This window comes from Entelurus aequoreus, linkage group LG04, assembly GCF_033978785.1.
Source record: "Entelurus aequoreus isolate RoL-2023_Sb linkage group LG04, RoL_Eaeq_v1.1, whole genome shotgun sequence".
In the NCBI taxonomy this organism is placed as follows: domain Eukaryota; kingdom Metazoa; phylum Chordata; class Actinopteri; order Syngnathiformes; family Syngnathidae; genus Entelurus; species Entelurus aequoreus.
In genome coordinates, this window is record NC_084734.1 from 5,241,174 (window position 1) to 5,262,543 (window position 21,370).

Here is a 21,370-nt window from a genome sequence, read left to right on the forward strand (position 1 = left end):
ATACATTAGTAACATAGAGTATTTACTCTATGAAAATATGCAATAATATTAATTAGGGCTCTTAAAAAGAGGACTGTTGTGCCGGCTGGCAAATTCCACTTCAAAATACAGCCTGACTGGACTGAAACTGTTACCAAGTTTTGAACAAACAAACTGAATGCATCAAAGTGAAACATTTAGGATAAGTTCCTCGATGACATTCTGACAATACAATTTAAATTGTGTCTAAATATAGGGGTCTTTTTTAGAGTTACTTTAAATAATGCAAGCAAGTAGTAACTCAAATTATTAATATATCTTAATCTATAGGGTTTTCCCGATACCAATATTTTGGTACCGGTACCAAAATGTATTTCGATACTTTTCTAAATAAAGGGGACCACAAAAATGGCATTATTATTATACTTAGGGTACATAAACATTGCAAGTTTGTCCTTAAATAAAATAGTAAACATACTGTCATGTCTGTTGATCATGTTTTTGTTTGGCTATGTTCTGTTTGGGTTTTGGACTTACGCTCCATTGTTTTTGTTTCCGTGGTTACCCATTAGTTTCACCTGTTGCACATTTTGATTGACACACCTGTCACTAATCATGTCAGTGTTATTTAAGCCTGTCTTTTTCTGTTGGTCGTCCTGGCGACATTACTTCTGTTACCCCTGCTACTCTGTACCATGCTCTGTGCTGACTTATTGTCATGCGATTGTTCGCTTCATGCCATGCCACGTAGGTTTTGTTTCATGTCCATAGTTTACGTCAAAGTATTAGTTTTTGTTTTCTTAGCCAAGTTCGTTCTCCGCCTTGTGCGCGCCTTTTGTATGTTCTTTTTGTTAGTATTAAAATAAATCATGTCTTTACCTTCACGCCATGTCCGATCCAACTTTTCTTGCGTCTCGGGAAAACAAACCCCTCAAAGTCCACGTTTTGACACATACGAGACAACTTTTTTTTTTAGTAGTAAGTAAACAAACAAAGGCTCCTAATTCAGCTGCTGACGTATGCAGTAACATATTGTGTCATTTATACACCTATTATTTTGTACACATTATTAACAACAAGTGGTAGAACATGAATTATTCATCTACTTGTTCATGTACTGTTAATATCTGCTTATTTTCTTTTTTAACATGTTCTATCGACACTTCTGTTAAAATGTAATAATCACTAATTCTTCTGTTGTTTGGATGCTTTACATTAGTTTTGGATGATACAACACATTTGGGTATCGATCCGATACTAAGTAGTTACAGAATCATACATTGGTCATAATTTAAGTCCTCATGTGTCCAGGGACGTATTTACTGACTTTATAAACATAATATACATTTTTTTAAAACTAAATAAGATTTTGTGATGCTAAAAAAATATAGATGAAATCATTGTAGTATCGACTAGATACCCTCCTGTACTTGGTATCATTACAGTGGATGTCAGGTGTAGATCCACCCATGGCATTTGTTTACATTGTGACGCTGGTGGGCTATTGTATCCTCCTACGGTGTGTAGTGAAGAATGTTTAGCTATTCCCCGCCCTACAGTGATAATAGTACTTGTAAGAAACATACTTTGTCGCCATGGAGACCAGGATTAGTGATTTAGAAGTAGCTAAAACACTGCAGACTGCGGCTAGACGTTAGCCGCTAACTAGCTAGCCATGTCTTAAAGCAGCTCTTCCTGAGGGTGTTTCAGTGTTATAACTTCACCTTTATCTTTACTTTTTAGGCCAAAATGCATTCATTCTCCCTTTTCTGTCTCCACAAAGTGTCTGCTTGTAAGTACTGTGTGTGTGGCTGCCCAACATGCTCCTCTGCTGGTAAAACCAGCAATGTCCCGACGTGACGACGACGCGCTGCCATTCCCGTTAAAAAAAAGGGGGCGGGGACCGGTACTTTTTATAGGCAGTATAGTACCGAATGCAAATCATTAATATCGCGGTACTATACTAGTACCGGTATACCGTACAATCCTAATCTTCTATGAGCACCATCGCAAGATGACACTTAAATAGGATAAAAAAAGGTGGTACGTCTCCATGGTGACACGACAATCCTCATAAATCCAACAACCTGCACCACTTTTGCACTTCTTATCAATTGTGCGCACAGTTTTAGTATACAACCTGCAACACCCACTAATAGTACCTGCAGCTTTATAGTTTGCACCCACTGTTTAGCACTTATTTGGATTTTTGTAGATAACGCCCAAAATGTTTGTACATTTGTTATATTGGTTATTGATTAGTTTCTTAACACTGAGGCTCTACTAAATTGTTAATGATCCTTCTTGCACTTAAAGGCTCTCGTGTGGTTTGGATCTGTATAAAAGATGTAATTCCTTAATAAAGGCTGCCGCTCTTGTAAACACCAAGCCTCAATAAATCACTGGGTGCAGCAATTCAAATGACAAAATCAACACCTCACCTTAAACAGACAACTCCTTTTTGGTTGAGGTACGGCTAAATAGCTCTAGACATGTTTCCTCCAGGCGGCACAATTGTGTACACTACATTTGGAGTGTGAGTGGGTACCAATAGACGCATCGCAGCACCCGGACAGAGCGGAGAACTTGCTGGAGAATTGAACAAAGATTTATCTTAAGACTGATGTTGAAAAGAATCAATGAGGTCTGGGGTAAAAAAAACAACTAAATTCACTTACTAAAACATGCGACAGAGACAACGCACAACAGCATGGTCTTACAGCTGTGCCACAAGAACAAACTTACCGTATTTTTTTAACTATAAGGCGCACTTAAAATCAACTTAAACTCAAAACTCGACAGTGCGCTTTATAAGCCGGTGCGCCTAATGTACGGAATAATGTTGGTTGTGCTTACTAACCTCGAAGCTATTTTATTTGGTACATGGTGTAGTGTGACCAGTAGAAGGCAGTCACACATAAGAGATACGTGTAGACAAGCTTCTTCTTTTTCTCTATCTTCTTGTTATGTGACATTCATCCTTTACTGTTGCCATTTCTAATATAAAGTAGTGTAAAGTTCTTACTTATATCTGTCAGTAAACTCGCCATGAAAGCACTAAAACATACCGGTGTAGTGAGTTGACATTAATCACCCAAGGAACTTTAGTTATTAGAGCGTTTCGGACGGACGGTTTTTCACGGGACACATTTCCGGCCTTGTTGTTGTTGAAGCAATTTTATTTGGTAAATGGTGTAATGATAAGTGTGACCAGTAGATGGCAGTCACACATAATAGATACGTGTAGACTGCACTATAACTTAAGTAAACAACACCAAATTTGTATATGTTCCATTGAAAATAAAGAACATTACACACGGTGCTCATAAATCTATCAACATGTTTTAGTAGGACTTTAGTAAGCTATGAAGCCACACCACTTGATGGATTGTACTGTGCTTCAACATAGGAGTATTATTATGCTGTGTGTATAAGGTAAGACATATTATCTGGCGTTTTGTTTCACAATATTATGCAAAAGCAACTTTTCTTACCTTCTGGTACCTGCTGATCTGTATTTGGGATCTGCATATCCATCCATCCATCCATTTTCTACCGCTTGTCCCTTTTGGGGTTGCGGGGGGTGCTGGAGCCTATCTCAGTTGCATTCGGGCGGATCTTTCTGTGTGGAGTTTGCATGTTCTCCCCGTGACTGCGTGGGTTCCGTCCGGCTTCCTCCCACCTTCAAAGACATGCACCTGGGGATAGGCCCCTCCCACCTCCAAAGACATGCACCTGGGGATAGGCCCCTCCCACCTCCAAAGACATGCACCTGGGGATAGGCCCCTCCCACCTCCTAAGACATGCACCTGGGGATAGGCCCCTCCCACCTCCAAAGACATGCACCTGGGGATAGGCCCCTCCCACCTCCAAAGACATGCACCTGGGGATAGGCCCCTCCCACCTCCAAAGACATGCACCTGGGGATAGGTTGATTGGCAACACTAAATGTGTGAATGTTGTCTGTCTATCTGTGTTGGTCCTGTGATGAGGTGGTGACTTGTCCAGGGGAACTGCATATAAGTCCTGAAAATGTTTGTGCATCCGCCTGTGTAGTCCGTGTCGACACCGTAGTCGATAAGCTTCTTCTTTTTCTCTATCTTCTTGTTATGGGACATTCATCCAGATCCCCTGCCGTGCTTCTACAAGCATCTGTTGCCTCCTCATTCTTCAAGCATCCATCTTTGTCATGCCCTCGCTTATCCCTCAGAGTTTAACCAATCATGGTGTCACCCCCAACTATTTGGACAGAGGTTATATTCCTCTCCTAATTCACTTTTAAACCGCTCCTGTCATTTTACTTTCCTTCCCCCCTCCACCCTGGACTTCCTCGGTCTTATCTCCTTGACCTCTGTCTGACTGCAACATCTGAGGAGTCTGTCTTCTTGCCGTGAATTTAAACCACTTGTGCTCTTTTTTTGTTCATATATTGCACAAACCCAGCAGTTTGCCGAAATGGATCAGTTTTGGGATGATGCCACATTCTCTTCCTCTTTCAATATCCTGCTGTTTTTCTACCTTGCATCCTCACGTCTGGGCTTCCTGTTCACCGCCTCGTCTGCAGGGGACAGAGTGTGAGGGTGCTGACAGGCGGCCAAGAGGACAGCCTGTCGTCTTGACCCCTGGGGAATCAATCATCCGAGTCGGGATCGATACAAAGGGACCGAGACTTGTCTGGCAGCTGACTGATGGGTGGAATCACAGCTTAGTGCACAAAGCTGGCATGCACACTCACATCTATGCAGTGTGTGTGAGATAATGCACTCCAGGATCAATGCAGACCTCCTTTTTAGTCTACAATCTAAATTCGTACTGTCCTCTTCCTGTGATCGCCTCTGTGGGCCTCATTATGCTGACTTTCACGTCAGCGTTAAAGCAGCACATTAGCTGTCACAATGCGGTCTTTAGCAGACAAACCCAGACTTGTCAGCCCACCAGGCTCAAATTAGGCAGACTTAATAGGGTTGTATGAGGCAGCAGGGCGGGAATGGTCGTGGGGTGGCGCCCAATTCCACTTAATCACCCGTGTTGTGCAATTTGACAAAAGGTACCGTCGGTGTCATGGCTTATCCAGTGAATGATTTTCACGGAGAGGCACAAAGTGAAAGGTGTCACGTAAAAATGTCAGACTCAAGTGCTCTGAAAACAATTCCCGTCTAGTTTACCATAAACGTTAATGCCTTTTCTCCTTTGGCAGGTGTCACCCACGACATTAACGTGCACCGCGCTGCAGCTACTGCCGACATGAACGATGTCCTCGTTTTCGGTTTGCAATTGAGTTTCTGACATTCTCTGTCGGGGTGGACAACTTGTCACAGCTGAGGACAAAGTCAAACCGCAGCAACAAAGATGATTAGCTTTACTCCTAGTCACCAATAAGCCAACTTGTCATCTATAAGCTGTTAAGAACAAACACCTTATTTTCCGGACCATAGGGTGGACTGTCGATGAATGGTCTATTTTCAATCTGTTTTCATATATAAGGCGCAGCGGACTATAGGGCACATTAAAGGAGTTATTTATTTCTAAATGTAAAAGACTTCCTTGTGGTCTACATAACATGTAATGCTGGTTCTCTGCTCAAAATGTTGCATAGATGATGTTTTACACATCATCTTCAAGTCGCTTCAGGATGCACCGTTTTGTGGGCGGTCTTATTTACGTGCCTCCACTTGGACAGCGTCTTCTCCCCGTCATCTTTGTTGTAGCGGTGTAGCGTGCAAGGACGGGAGTGGAAGAAGTGTCAAAAGATGGAGCTAACTGTTTTAATGACTGTAACACTTTACTTCAATCAATAACGGAGCAGCATCTCCTCATCCGGAAACAACAACAAGGCCGGAAATGTGTCCCGTGAAAAACTGTCCGACCGGAACTCTCTAATAACTAAAGTTCCTTGAGTGAATAATGTTAACTCACTACACCGGTATGTTTTAGTGCTTTCATGGCGAGTTTACTGACAAATATAAGTAAGAACTTTACACTACTTTATATTATAAATGGCAACAGTGGAGGATGAATGTCCCATAACAAGAAGATAGAGATAAAGAAGAAGTTTATCCACTACAGCGCAATTTTTCAGGATTTATGCAGATCCCAGATCAGCAGGTACCAGAAAGTAAGACAATTTGCTTTTGCATAATATTGCAAAACAAAACGCCAGATAATATGTCTTACCTTATACACACCCCATAATAATACGTACGTTTAATGCGCTGACAATCCATCAAGTGGTGTGGCTTCATAGCTTACCAAAGTTGTACTAAAACATTTTGATAGATTTTTGAGTGCCGTGTGTAATGTTATATATTTTCAATCGAACATATAAAATGTTGGTTTTGTTTACTTGAGTCATAGTGCCATCATAGTATTGTCTACACGTAGGCTATTATGCTTTGACTGCCATCTACTGGTCACACTTATCATACACCATGCTTCGAGGTCGGTAAGCAAAACCAGAATTATTACGTACATTAGGCGCACCGGGTTATAAGGCGCACTGTTGAGTTTTGAGGGGAAAAAAAGGATTTTAAGTGCGCCTTATGGTAAAAAAAAATGCGGTACTTGGTCAAATCTCAGCTGCCTGCTTGATCACACCATGAGCTCATAAAAGTTGTCCGGTACAATTCCCCAGTATTATTGTGTCCAGTGTCCATTATGGCGAGATCATTACAAACCAACAGGTGGAACCAAAAGTCTATTTCCCTGGCGAGTCAGAGCTTGTCTTCCTGTCACTCAAACAGACCAGTAAATAGGATTGGATAGGCCACATATGTACACACACCACTCCACCACGCCGTCACCACTGCTTAACCCTTTGAGGTGCGACAGATGGCTGGAGCGGCGCCAGAAGGGCTGCAGCTTCTACACCGGATGGTTTCTGTGTCGTAACTAGGGCTGCAACTTACAACTAATTTGATAATCGATTAATCTGTTGTTTATTACTTTGATTAATCGATTAACAATCGGATAAAAGAGACAAACTACATTTCTATCCTTTCCAGTATTTTATTGAAAAACAACAGCATACTGGCACCATACTTATTGGGATTATTGTTTCTCAACTGTTTGTAAATGTTGCAGTTTATCAATAAAGGTTAATAAAAAAAAAAGTTTTTAAAATTTAAAATAAAAGTAGCCTCTGCGCATGCGCATAGCACAGATCCAACGAATCAATGACTAAATTAATCGCCAACTATTTGTATAATCGATTTTAATCGATTAAGTTAAAGTTAAAGTACCAATGATTGTCACACACACACTAGGTGTGGTGAAATTTGCCCTCTGCATTTGACCCATCCCCTTGATCACCCCCTGGGAGGTGAGGGGAGCAGTGGGGAGCAGTGGGCAGCAGCGGCGCCGCGCCCGGGAATCATTTTTGGTGATTTAACCCCCAATTCCAACCCTTGATGCTGAGTGCCAAGCAGGGAGGTAATGGGTCCCATTTTTATAGTCTTTGGTATGACTCGGCCGGGGTTTGAACTCACAACCTACCCATCTCAGGGCGGACACTCTAACCACTAGACCACTGAGTTAGTTGCTGCAGCTCTAGTTGTAACGCGTATCCTATCCAATCCCCTTTATTTATATAGCACTATTAATAACTAAACTGTTTCCAGAGTGCTGCACATAAAAAAGAAACAATAAAAGTAATCAAATTGCAAGCATTTAAAATGAAACAATAAACAAACAAATAATAATAATATAATAACATAATAAAATCCATCAATTAAATAGAATAAAACAATAAAAACAAATCAATATAATAGAAAATAACAATAAAAGAGACACGCAGATTTAAAAGCCAGAGAATAAAAGTGGGTTTTAAGACGAGACTTGAAACATCCAACAGTGGGGGCCATTCTGACATGAGGGGGCAGAACATACCAAAGTTTAGGGCCAACAACAGAGAAGGCCCTGCCGCCCCTAGTTTTAAGCCCCACAAGTTGGAACTGGCCCCTTAGCGCGCGAGCTGGAGCATACATTTGGATGAGATCTGTGATGTACTTTGGGGACATTCCATTCAAAGCTTTAAAAGCAAACAGTAACATTTTAAAATCAATTCTAAAACAAACAAGAAGCCAATGCAGAGAGCGAGAATCGGGGTGACGTGCTCTCTTTTTTTGGTTCCCGTTAAAAGTCGTGCCGCAGAGTTCTGGACTAACTGTAAGCGTGACGATGCATTTAGACTTATTCCAGTGTCAAGTGCATTACAGTAGTCCAGACGTGATGAGATAAAAGCCTGCATGACCTGTGTGTGCTTATTGTGGCTCTCAAGTTGTTGTCCTGGCCCCAGACTGAGCCCCCGTCCCATAGGAGCCTAGTCTGGGATCAACTTCTTCTTTTTTTTTACTCATCCCCAGTGGCGACCCATCAGTGTTCCTTTTCGGTCACCCCGTACAATGTACTGTATGTCGGCTCTTGAATGGGCAATAACAACAAATACAATGCTATCCTATTCTATCTTATCCAGTGTGAGTCAGAGCTTTTCTTCTTTTCACTCATACACACTATTAAAGGCCTACTGAAATATTTTTTTTAATTTAAACGGGGATAGCAGATCCATTCTATGTGTCATACTTGATGATTTTGCGATATTGCCATATTTTTGCTGAAAGGATTTAGTAGAGAACATCGACGATAAAGTTCGCAACTTTTGGTCGCTGATAAAAAAGCCTTGCCTGTAGCGGAAGTAGCGTGACGTCACAGGTTGAAAGGCTCCTCACATTTCCCCATTGTTTACACCAGCAGCGAGAGCGATTCGGACCGAGAAAGCGACGATTACCCCATTAATTTGAGCGAGGATGAAAGATTCGTGGATGAGGAACGTTAGAGTGATGAACTACAGTGCAGTGCAGGACGTATCTTTTTTCGCTCTGACCGTAACTTAGGTACAAGCTGGCTCATTGGATTCCACACTCTCTCCTTTTTCTATTGTGGATCACGGATTTGTATTTTAAACCACCTGGGATACTATATCCTCTTGAAAATGAGAGTCGAGAACGCGAGATGGACATTCACAGTGACTTTTATCTCCACGACAATACATCGGCGAAACACTTTAGCTACGGAGCTAACGTGATAGCATCGTGCTTAACTGCAGATAGAAACAAAAGAAATAAACCCCTGACTGGAAGGATAGACAGAAGATCAACAATACTATTAAACCATGGACATGTAACTACACGGTTAATGCTTTCCAGCCTGGCGAAGCTTAACAATGCTGTTGCTAACGACGCCATTGAAGCTAACTTAGCAACCGGACCTCACAGAGCTATGCTAAAAACATTAGCTATCCACCTACGCCAGCCCTCATCTGCTCATCAACACCCGTGCTCACCTGCGTTCCAGCGATCGACGGAAAGACGAAGGACTTCACCCGATCACAGATGCGGTCGGCGGCCCGGAGACGGAGGAAGTCAAGGTGAGTTCGGCGGCTAGCGCATCTGCTATCCATCTCAAAGTCCTCCTGGTTGTGTTGCTGTAGTCCGCCGCTAATACACCGATCCCACCTACAACTTTCTTCTTTGCAGTCTCCATTGTTCATTAAACAAATTGCAAAAGATTCACCAACACAGATGTCCAGAATACTGTGGAATTTTGAGATGAAAACAGAGCTTTTTTGTATTAGATTCAATGCGTCCGCATACTTCCGTTTCAACCATTGACGTCACGCGCATACGTCATCATACATAGACGTTTTCAACCGGAAGTTTAGCGGGAAATTTAAAATGTCACTTTATAAGTTAACCCGGCCGTATTGGCATGTGTTGCAATGTTAAGATGTCATCATTGATATATAAACTATCAGACTGCGTGGTCGCTAGTAGTGGCTTTCAGTAGGCCTTTAAACTAAACCTTTGATACTGTTTGATTTTGTTTTTCAAAAAAACGTTGTCGAAAATGAATGTTAATCTTATAATCAGTGTTGTTTTTTTAGTCAATACACAATTTTTATGCCAATCTATTGACCTATGATAGGTAAATGGTAAATGGGTTATACTTGTATAGCGCTTTTCTACCTTCAAGGTACTTTGACACTATTTCCACTCAAAAAGAAGACCTTATGAAAAACACATATATAGTTTCTCTTACGCAGAACACTTTGTCAGAATGTTTTCTGCAGCGAGTGGAAGCGGATTTTATCTGCATACAGAAACATAACGTCAATGTGACTTTTCACCAGAGCTACCGTTGTCATATTAAGATTACCGAGCGTAGCATTAGTACAACTAAACCACAACTACTAAGTATGTTTATTATTTAATGGTCTGAACGGAGTACTTTGAGGCCAACGTACCGGCTTAGCGAGGTAAACCAAATCAAAACATTAAAAGGACAGATCCACCATTTGTCGGACACCTTTATCTGGATTGCGGTGGAAGGAACGCAGCATTGCCTAACAGTATTAGCAATATGCAGTGAGCTTTGTAAAGATAAGGCTTTTAGTGCAAAGAACTCTCTTACTGGTCATGAAGAGCAGCGTGAACAGCTGTCTGCATCGCTTGCCTACCTCAAATTACTCACTGCGTATATAACAGCCTGTTCAATAGGATATAAACATTAAGTAGGAATCAACTAATGCCTATAAGGATTTTCTGACTGAGTGGTCTGCCAGTGTGCTTCAGTGCCGTACATGGCACACAATCTGTTGGTGGTTGGAAGCAGCTGTAAGGCAATGCCTTTAAGTGGGATGGAAAAAAAAAGCACACACCTTGGCGCTGGAAAAGTTGGCCGCCGACAATTTCAGTCATCGAGGTCACCTTCTGATTCTGCAGTTTCTCAGGCGGGATGCAGGAGTAAAAGTCACGCAGCAACTGACTGGTGGCAGAGAAGGGAGCATCAAATGAATCATATTGCCCGACACATACCTCTTTTACCCAAACCACCTTGAGTATCTTTGAAATAAAATGAAAAGTATTGATGCGTTTGTCAAAACCTAAATATCAAACCACAGACAAGGATTTCCGATACTGGTAGCCTTTTTTACATTGCAGTGTTTCTCACTGATCAATTTGTGTAGGTAATGTCAGGGTGTGACTGGGGTTACGTCAAAATGATGTCATTGTACAATTCCCCAAAAAGTTCCCAGAATGCTTTACATCAGTGGTCCCCAACCACCGGACCGATTGGTACCGGGCCGCACAAGAATTAAAAAAAATAAATAAATAAAAAAAAATTGTATTTTTTATTTTTTTAATGAAATCAACATAAAAAACACAATCTATACATTCTATATCAATATAGATCAATACAGTCTGCAGGGATACAGTCCGTAAGCACACATGATTGTATTTATTTATGTAAAAAATTTTTTAAAAATAAATAAATAAATAAATAAAAATAAAAATACATTAAATACACCCCCCCCCACCACCAAGCGTTGACCGGTCCGCAGCTACAAAAAGGTTGGGGACCACTGCTTTACATCAAATAGCGGAAATTACATGAATTAGCATTGCAATTGTTGTGTATAAACGTTAAGATTGTAATGGAGAAAAAATGACATAAAACAGCAAATGCATTTCTACTTCCAGGCACATAGTTACTAAACTCTGCGGAAACTACAAAAGCCAAAAGCAGTGAAGTTGTCACGTTGTGTAAATGGTAAATAAAAACAGAATACAACAAATCCTTTTCAACTTATATTCAATTGAATAGACTGCAAAGACAAGATACTTAACGTTCAAACAGGAAAACTTTGTTATTTTTTGCAAATATTAGCTCATTTGGAATTTGATGCCTGCAACATGTTTAAAAAAAGCTGGCACAAGTGGCAAAAAAGAGTGAGAAAGTTGAGGAATGCTCATCAAACACTTATTTGGAACATCCCACAGGTGAACAGGCAAATTGGGAACAGGTGGGTGCCATGATTGGGTATAAAAGCAGCTTCCATGAAATGCTCAAACGTTCACAAGCAAGGATGGGGCGAGGGTCACCACTTTGTCAACAAATGCGTGAGAAAATTGTCCAACAGTTTAAGAACAACATTTCTCAAGCAGCTATTGCAAGGAATTTAGGGATTTCACCATCTACGCTACGTGATATCATCAAAAAGTTCAGAGAATCTGGAGAAATCACTGCACGTAAGCGATGATATTATGGGCTTTGGATCCCTCAGGCTGTACTGCATCAACAAGTGACGTCAGTGCGTAAAGGATATCACCACCAGGGCTCAGGAACACTTCAGAAACCCACTGTCAGTAACTACAGTTTGTCGCTACATCTGTAAGTGCAAGTTAAAACTCTCCTATGCAAAGCGAAAGCCATTTATCAACAACACCCAGGAACGCCGTCGTCTTCGCTGGGCCCGAGCTCATCCAAGATGGACTGATGCAACGTGGAAAAGTGTTCTGTGGTCTGACGAGTCCACATTTGATTTGTCAAAAATTAAGTTTCTCAGTTCGAACGTTAAGTATCTTGTCTTTGCAGTCTATTCAATTAGATATCAGTTGAAAAGGATTTGCAAATCATTGTATTATGTTTTTTACTTTGCACTCCAAGGGCAGTTTGTTGATACTGTGTAAGCTTAATAGGTATACAACCTCAAACTCAAATGATAAAACAGACAACATAGTCAATATTTTGTTGAACATGATTGGCAGAAGATGGAAGCAAATACGTCAGCTGGAAAGTAAAGTGTTGACTTCCTTTATTGCAAAATCTTAGAGGAGTCCTACTGTGCTACACATTTTTGCGGTCTACATAACATGTAAGGGTTGTGCACCATGCCTCCATTTAACATTTTCGGGACTAATGCGGATCACAAATACACAAAAAGAGGTACCATTAGGTAAGAAAAGTTGGTTTTGTATTAAAAGACCCCTTTAAAGAAAATACCCGTATATACTATATGAATGTATGGGAAACACTGTCTGAGAGAAGCAGTTTGAATAAGCGCCTCTAAACTATGGCCCGCCAACAATCAGAACCCGGCCTGCAGAATGTCTCAAGGATAGTATTTGTCGACAATAGATATGACATGTTGAAATGATGCAGCAGTCTGAAGAGGTACAAACCCTGTTTCCATATGAGTTGGGAAATGGTGTTAGATGTAAATATAAACGGAATACAATGATTTGCAAATCCTTTTCAAGCCATATTCAGTTGAATATGCTACAAAGACAACATATTTGATGTTCAAACTCATAAACTTTGTTTTTGTTTGCAAATAATAATTAACTTAGAATTTCATGGCTGCAACACGTGCCAAAGTAGTTGGGAAAGGGCATGTTCACCACTGTGTTACATGGCCTTTCCTTTTAACAACACTCAGTAAAGGTTTGGGAAGTGAGGAGACACATTTTTGAAGTGGAATTCTTTCCCATTCTTGCTTGATGTACAGCTTAAGTTGTTCAACAGTCCGGGGGTCTCCCTTCTCATATTTTAGGTGCCACACATTTTCAATGTCTGGACTACAGGCAGGCCAGTCTAGTACCCGCACTCTTTTACTATGAAGCCACGTTGATGTAACACGTGGCTTGGCATTGTCTTGCTGAAATAAGCAGGGGCGTCCATGGTAACGTTGCTTGGATGGCAACATATGTTGCTCCAAAAGCTGTATGTACCTTTCAGCATTAATGGTGCCTTCACAGATGTGTAAGTTACCCATGTCTTAGACACTAATACACCCCCATACCATCACACATGCTGCCTTTTACACTTTGCGCCTACAACAATCCGGATGGTTCTTTTCCTCTTTGGTCCGGAGGACACGACGTCCACAGTTTCCAAAAACAATTTGAAATGTGGACTCGTCAGACCACAGAACACTTTTCCACTTTGTATCAGTCCATCTTAGATGAGCTCAGGCCCAGCGAAGCCGACGGCATTTCTGGGTGTTGTTGATAAACGGTTTTCGCCTTGCATAGGAGAGTTTTAACTTGCACTTACAGATGTAGCGACCAACTGTAGTTACTGACAGTGGGTTTCTGAAGTGTTCCTGAGCCCATGTGGTGATATCCTTTACACACTGACGTCGCTTGTTGATGCAGTACAGCCTGAGGGATGGAAGGTCACGGGCTTAGCTGCTTACCTGCAGTGATTTCTCCACATTCTCTGAACCCTTTGATGATATTACGGAGCGTAGATGGTGAAATCCCTAAATTCCTTGCAATAGCTGCTTGAGAAAGGTTGTTCTTAAACTGTTCAACAATTTGCTCAGGCATTTGTTGACAAAGTGGTGACCCTCACCCCATCCTTGTTTGTGAATGACTGAGCATTTCATGGAATCTACTTTTATACCCAATCATGGCACCCACCTGTTCCCAATTAGCCTGCACACCTGTGGGATGTTCCAAATAAGTGTTTGATGAGCATTCCTCAACTTTATCAGTATTTATTGCCACCTTTCCCAACTTCTTTGTCACGTGTTGCTGCCATCAAATTCTAAAGTTAATGATTATTTGCACAAAAAAAATTGTTTATGAGTTTGAACATCAAATATGTTGTCTTTGTAGCATATTCAACTGAATATGGCTTGAAAAGGATTTGCAAATCATTGTATTCCGTTTATATTTACATTTAACACCATTTCCCAACTCATATGGAAACAGGGTTTGAGGTTCAGTTCCTTTAGAGATGGACCATGAGTGCCACACAATTAACAGAGTGTATTGACTAAATATAGAGGTAGCATTTAGACAGCCTTTTCCACCTATGGTCTGATTAATCAAGAAACAAAACAGAACGGCAATATATGTGGCACAACTTACCCACTCATTTATGTTGACATTATGAAAAATGTATTTGCACCACACACAATTCAAGATTACACCCATTTAAATCCATGACAAAGCATGATGGGTATCATGCAAAACACACTTTACACAGTGCGACGCAAGTTGGCTGCCTAATAATTCTGATGGATGACAAAACTTTGAGGATGTCGTCAGGGAGTGTGGTTCACATACTGCGAATATCCAATGTTTTTATCCTTCAGACTTCATATTGTAGTGATATGGATGTGTCAATGTGATGTTTTACTATATATATACTGTACATACAGTATATACATACACACATATATATACATGCATATATATATATACACATTAGAGATGTCCGATAAATGCTTTAAAATGTAATATCGGAAATTATCGGTATCGTTTTTTTATTATCGGTATCGTTTTTTTGGGTTTTTGTTTTTGTTTTTAATTAAATCCACATAAAAAACACAAGATACACTTACAATTAGTGCACCAACCCAAAAAATCTCCCTCCCCCCATTTACACTCATTCACACAAAAGGTTTGTTTCTTTCTGTTATTAATATTCTGCTTCCTACATTATATATCAATATATATCAATACAGTCTGCAAGGGATACAGTCCGTAAGCACACATGATTGTGCGTGCTGCTGCTCCACTAATAGTACTAACCTTTAACAGTTAATTTTACTCATTTTCATTCATTACTAGTTTCTATGTAACTGTTTTTATATTGTTTTACTTTCTTTTTTAGTCAAATGTTTTTAATTTATTTATCTTATTTTATATAATTGTTTTTTTTTTTAAAAAGGACCTTATCTTCACCATACCTGGTTGTCCAAATTAGGCATAATAATGTCTTAATTCCACGACTGTATATATTGGTTTCGGTTGATATATGTATCGGTAATTAAGAGTTGGACAATATCGAAATATCGGATATTGGCAAAAAAGCCATTATCGGACATCCCTAATACACATACATATATATATGTATATATATATATATATATATATATATATATATATATATATATATATATATATATATATATATATATATATATATATATATATATATATATATATATATATATATATATATATACATACATACTGTATATACATACATACAGTATATACATTTATACAAATACCATATTCACACACACACACATATATATACACATATATATATATATATATATATATATATATATATATATATATATATATATATATATATATATATATATATATATATATATATATATATATATATATATATATATATATATAAATGGTTCTAAATCAAAAAGTTTGGGGACCCCTGAGTTAGAATGAATCACATGATATCTAATTTCAGCTATGCCTTGTTCGTAAGAAAATATTTTAAAACTTCTCCAGAGTCCTAATGATACAGTGCTGGCATGAAATACTATTCCTTACGCCTTTTATTGTAAGTACCGAGTGGAAAATAATAATCTGATCCCCTGCTGATTTTTTATGATTTCACCCCTTAAAAAAATATGAATGGTGGAGAACATTTATGGCTAGGAAGTCAAGTATGATGATCTTCCAGAGGGTCGTAAACACCGCCCAGAAGATCATCGGATGCCCCCTCCCCTCCCTGGCTGACCTGTACAGCTCCTGCTGTCTCGGGAAAGCACAGAGCATCCTGAAAGACCCATTCCACCCTGGGCGGGCACTGCCACCTAGGATTGCTACCCTCGGGCAGACGCTATAGGGTGCTAAAAGCGGGCACGAATAGACTAAAAAACATTTTTTACCCAAAAGCCATAGTAGCATTAAACAGGCCCTGAGTGAGAACAATGTGTCCGTCACGTCCTCATGTGTCATGTCTTTTTATTTTTTGACTATAATGTGCAATAATGTTGTATGTGTATATGTATATATATGCATATGTATGGATATATGCATGAGTGTAAATATATATATAGATACATATCTTATTTCTTATCTTTTTTACTATTTATATTACTAAATTATTGTGTATGCACTTTAGGGGATCTGCTCCAATTTCGTTGTTCTTTGAACCTGTTCACTGCAACGGTACGTGTTAATCTAATCATCTGTTGTCTTTAACAGTAAGCGGCCGGGAGCAGAGGAAGAGAGAGGATTGGGAGTGACTGTAACGTCACGACATGCTGAAAACATTTTGGAAAGATCTTGTTAAAAACAATAAAACTTTGTTAAACCTGCACGCTTGGCTATATATATATATATATATATATATATATATATATATATATATATATATATATATATATATATATATATATATACACACACACACTACCGTTCAAAAGTTTGGGGTCACATTGAAATGTCCTTATTTTTGAAGGAAAAGCACTGTACTTTTCAATGAACCGCAATAAAAATTCACCTCCAGGCAGTTCACAATCAAATGCAGATACTTTTTCTTATGCCTTCTGATCTCTCTCTCTCTCTCTCTCTCTCTCTCTCTCTCTCTCTCTCTCTCTCTCTCTCTCTCTCTCCATGTCCACTACTTGCTGTCCATACCCCCCCCCCCCTCCACACCCCTGATTGTAAATAATGTAAATAATTCAATGTGATTATCTTGTGTGATGACTGTATTATGATGATAGTATATATGATAGTATATATCTGTATCATGAATCAATTTAAGTGGACCCCGACTTAAACAAGTTGAAAAACTTATTGGGGTGTTACCATTTAGTGGTCAATTGTACGGAATATGTACTTCACTGTGCAACCTACAAATAAAAGTCTCAATCAATCAAAAAAACCTGAAATAATGACAATAAAACTCTATTCTATTCTAAGTAGTGTATCCCCTACCAACCAGCAAGCATTCTGGCCCTCACAGCCCGATATGTATAAAAGACACACCTGTCACAGAAACAGTGTCTTCCACTCACCACTCTCCACCACCAAGACAAAGAGCTGTAAAAGGGCCTCAAATTGTAGACCTGCACAAGACTTTAATAGGCTACAAGACCATCAACAAGAAGCTTTTTGAAAAGGGCACCACTATTGGCGTAATCCTTCATAACAAATAGAAGAAATACCAAATAAAAGTCAACTGCCCTCACTCTAGAGCTCCATGCAATATTTCACATTGCAGAGTAAGGATTATTCTGATAAAGGTGAAGAATAAGCCCACAATCACAAGACAGCAGCTGGTTAAGGATCTTATTTAAGCTTTGAAGTCACTCTGTTCCCAAACTCTGGAGCTCTTAACCACCATCTGGAATATTGACTACCTTCCCAACTTCAATTCCAGGATCAAAACCCACCTGTTCAAGAGTGCATATTCACTATACACTAACTGTTTCTACACCGTCCCTCATTTGTTTGTTACGCATAGCGATGTCGGATAATATCGCTCGACTGATATCAACTGACATTAGCCTAAAAATGTGACATGGTACCACATCGCTATTGTTTTTTTTCTGCCGATGATTATACCAGCAAACTGTGCCGTGCTCAATAGACCAAGAAGCTTGCTGCTAGTATGTCCGCAACTTCACTGCGGGAAATTATTTCCAAGTTTGTATGTCGGACAATAAAAATATAATTTTTAACTATAAAAAAAAATATATATATTTTTTTTAATTTATTTCTTGTGCGGCCCGGTACCAATCGATCCACAGACCGGTACCGGGCCGCGGCCTGGTGGTTGGGAACCACTGATGTAGACCACAGGGAAGTCTTTTACATTTAGACTCCTTTAATGCGCCTTATATATGAAAAAAGATCATGCGACCTATGGTCCAGAAAATACGGTACAATGTAGAGATTTTTTTCATGTTCTCTCAAGTCTTACATTATTGTGTTCGATATATGTTGTATTATCGGGTTTGATTACTGTATTTTTCGGAGTATAAGTTGCACCTGACTATAAGTCGCACCTGCCGAAAATGCATAGTAAAAAAGGTAAAAAACATATAAGTCGCACTGGAGCCCGGCCAAACTATGAAAAAAAAACTGTGACTTATAGTCCGAAAAATACGATATATGAAATCTAGTAAATAATTGATGACAAATCTTTAATTTAAACCACTTTATATTGTCTTCTTAGCAAGTTACCACTGTTAATCGGGATGTTGTATTTTTTATTTATTTATTGAAGTCATGGACGTGCAGGAGGAGAAGCTGTTTTTAGGATCCAAATAACAAAAATGAACGACGATACTCAAGGAGTGGAAAAACTACTATTTCTCAGTCGCTTCCGATTAGCATATTTCCAAAAACATGAATTCCAAAACAAAACGTGCAAGCACTAAGAGGCAGCCATGGACAGAGCTGCTTACGCCCCCCTATGAAAACAAATGAGCTTAAACTTTAATGAGGACATTTTAGGTCACGCTTTTCCACAGATTCAATCTTGGAGCAATTAAAATGGCCAGTTGCAAGCCCTTAAGGAGCACTGCAGATCTGGACGCTTGCTCAGAGTGTGTCGAAAGTAGTCTTCATGTTGATTTTTTCCATTAAGTGGAGCTAAAGCATGAATCCCAACTTTATTTTGAAGTATATTGTTTTAATCTTTGGGTGGACTAAAAGGGCCTTCTATTAAGTCTATAATACCAAACTTAAAATTAAGTATACACAATATGTGACTTTATTTGGTAGTCGCTTTGGTAAAATGAGCCACCGATGCTGCAGTGTCATTTTCAGTCAAGTCAAATAAAGCATTGAAAATAGATTACACCTCAATTCCAGTATACTTTCTGATATGCATAACAAGGACAAACTGTATAGATTTATCAGGCCCACTAATCATCTGAGATTAAACTAATTAAAGCTGCAGAATGTCAGTGTGGGCCCTACGGACAAACAAAGGGCACAGTGCATAAGAAGGTCATGGATCACTCTTGCACATCACACTAGAAGAGTTGGCGGTATTATATAAATGCAAGTGTTTAGGAGACGAGACAAAGCTTTGAGGTCGGCCTCGAGTGGAATTCAAACTGCTTGCTTTGGAAAACGCCTGCGGCAGTACTGACCGAGGTTACTGTGTACTGGGGACGGGTTCTTGCAAGTTTAGGTAACTCCAGCGTTGCGTATAAGTAACTTGTGTGTGTGTGTGTAAAATACAAAATATAAATAGTGAGAATAGACCAGGATTTAAAGTGATGGCAGCGTGAAGAGGAAACAAATACCTCAGATCCCGATAGTACTCTTTTTTTCACATGTGTACCGTCATTTTTGGACTATAAGGTGCACTTAAAATCCTTTCATTTTTCTCAAAACTTGACAGTGGGCCTTATAACCCGGTGCGCCTAATGTACGGAATAATTTTGGTTGTGCTTACCGACCTCCAAGCTATTTTATTTGGTACATGGTGTGATGATAAGTGTGACCAGTAGAAGGCAGTCACACATAAGAGATACGTGTAGACAAGCTTCTTCTTTTTCTCTACCTTCTTGTTATGTGACATTCATCCTCCGCTGTCGTCATTTCTAATATAAAGTAGTGTAAAGTTCTTACTTATATCTGTCAGTAAACTCCCCATGAAAGCGCTAAAACATACCGGTGTAGTGACTTAACATTATTCACTCAAGGAACTTTAGTTGTTAGAGCGTTATGGACGGACGTTTTTTCACAGGACACATTTCCGGCGTTGTTGTTGCACTAGTGAGCCTCGGATGAGTTATTGCTTGAAGTACAGTGTGAATGTCATTAAAACAGTTAGCTCCATCTTTTGACACTTCTTCCACTCCCGTCCTTGCACGCTACACCGCTACAACAAAGATGACGGGGAGAAGACGCTGTCCAAAGTGTCACAGCCAGAAATACACTACATGTAAAGATGGCGGGTTGATCCATACATTGGCGGCGTCGACACCAAGGGTAATATCAGTACATGATCGATACAAAAGCGATTAGATCAAAACTTTTATTTTCTCAACATAATGTTTTTGTTTTTGTTTAACATTTAGGGAAACAAGTCTTTGGAAACAGGAGGACTTTGAGGGCAAAAAAGATTTCAAAGATTTATAGATTAGTAGTTTGTCTTGCTGAAACAATTGTATGTGATAAAGAGAATAATATATTGAACTGATATTGTTAAACCGTCAATAACACTCATAATGAATACAATGAAAAATGTAGGTAAAACGTGATCAGTATCGGCCAATCTCACTCATGGACGATCGATATCGCAATCGGCAGCATAAATCACTGATCAGAACTTCCCTACAATTTCCCCTGAAATAAGCATTGGATCTATAAAGTATGTTTTATCCAATTACTCGATTAATTGAACAAACTAATCAATATAACTCGATTACTAAAATAAATGATATATGCAGCCCCAGTGGAGACCAAATGGACAAATATGGGTCCCAGGATGAGATCAGTTGAGAACTACTGGTGTAGAGTCGGAATAGATCTAATGATTGAAATATTAGAAGTCTGTAAATCAGTGATTCTCAAAGTGTGGTACATGTACCACTGGTAGTTTGCGGGCTCCATTTAGTGCACAGGTGTCAAACTCAAGGCCCAGGGGCCAGATCTGGCTCGCGACATCATTTTATCTGGCCCGCAAACACCTGGAAATGATATGTGTCAATTAAATACATCATATATTTCTCACTAAATGTAATGGATTTTTTTTTCATTTTGACAGATAAAATTATATGTACTGCTTGAAATTGCATGCCTTTTAAACGTTAATA

The 21,370-nt window shown here is 39.4% G+C and overlaps 1 protein-coding gene across 1 annotated transcript in view; it reads right to left on the minus strand.

The window, feature by feature from the left end:
• LOC133648209 (dedicator of cytokinesis protein 2) overlaps nucleotides 1–21,370 on the minus strand; it is a 337,149-nt gene that overhangs the window by 201,984 nt on the left and 113,795 nt on the right. Inside the window, exon 24 of the mRNA XM_062044062.1 lies at nucleotides 10,691–10,797. Within this exon, the coding sequence (XP_061900046.1) occupies nucleotides 10,691–10,797 (107 nt within the window). The remainder of the gene's footprint in view (nucleotides 1–10,690; nucleotides 10,798–21,370) is intronic.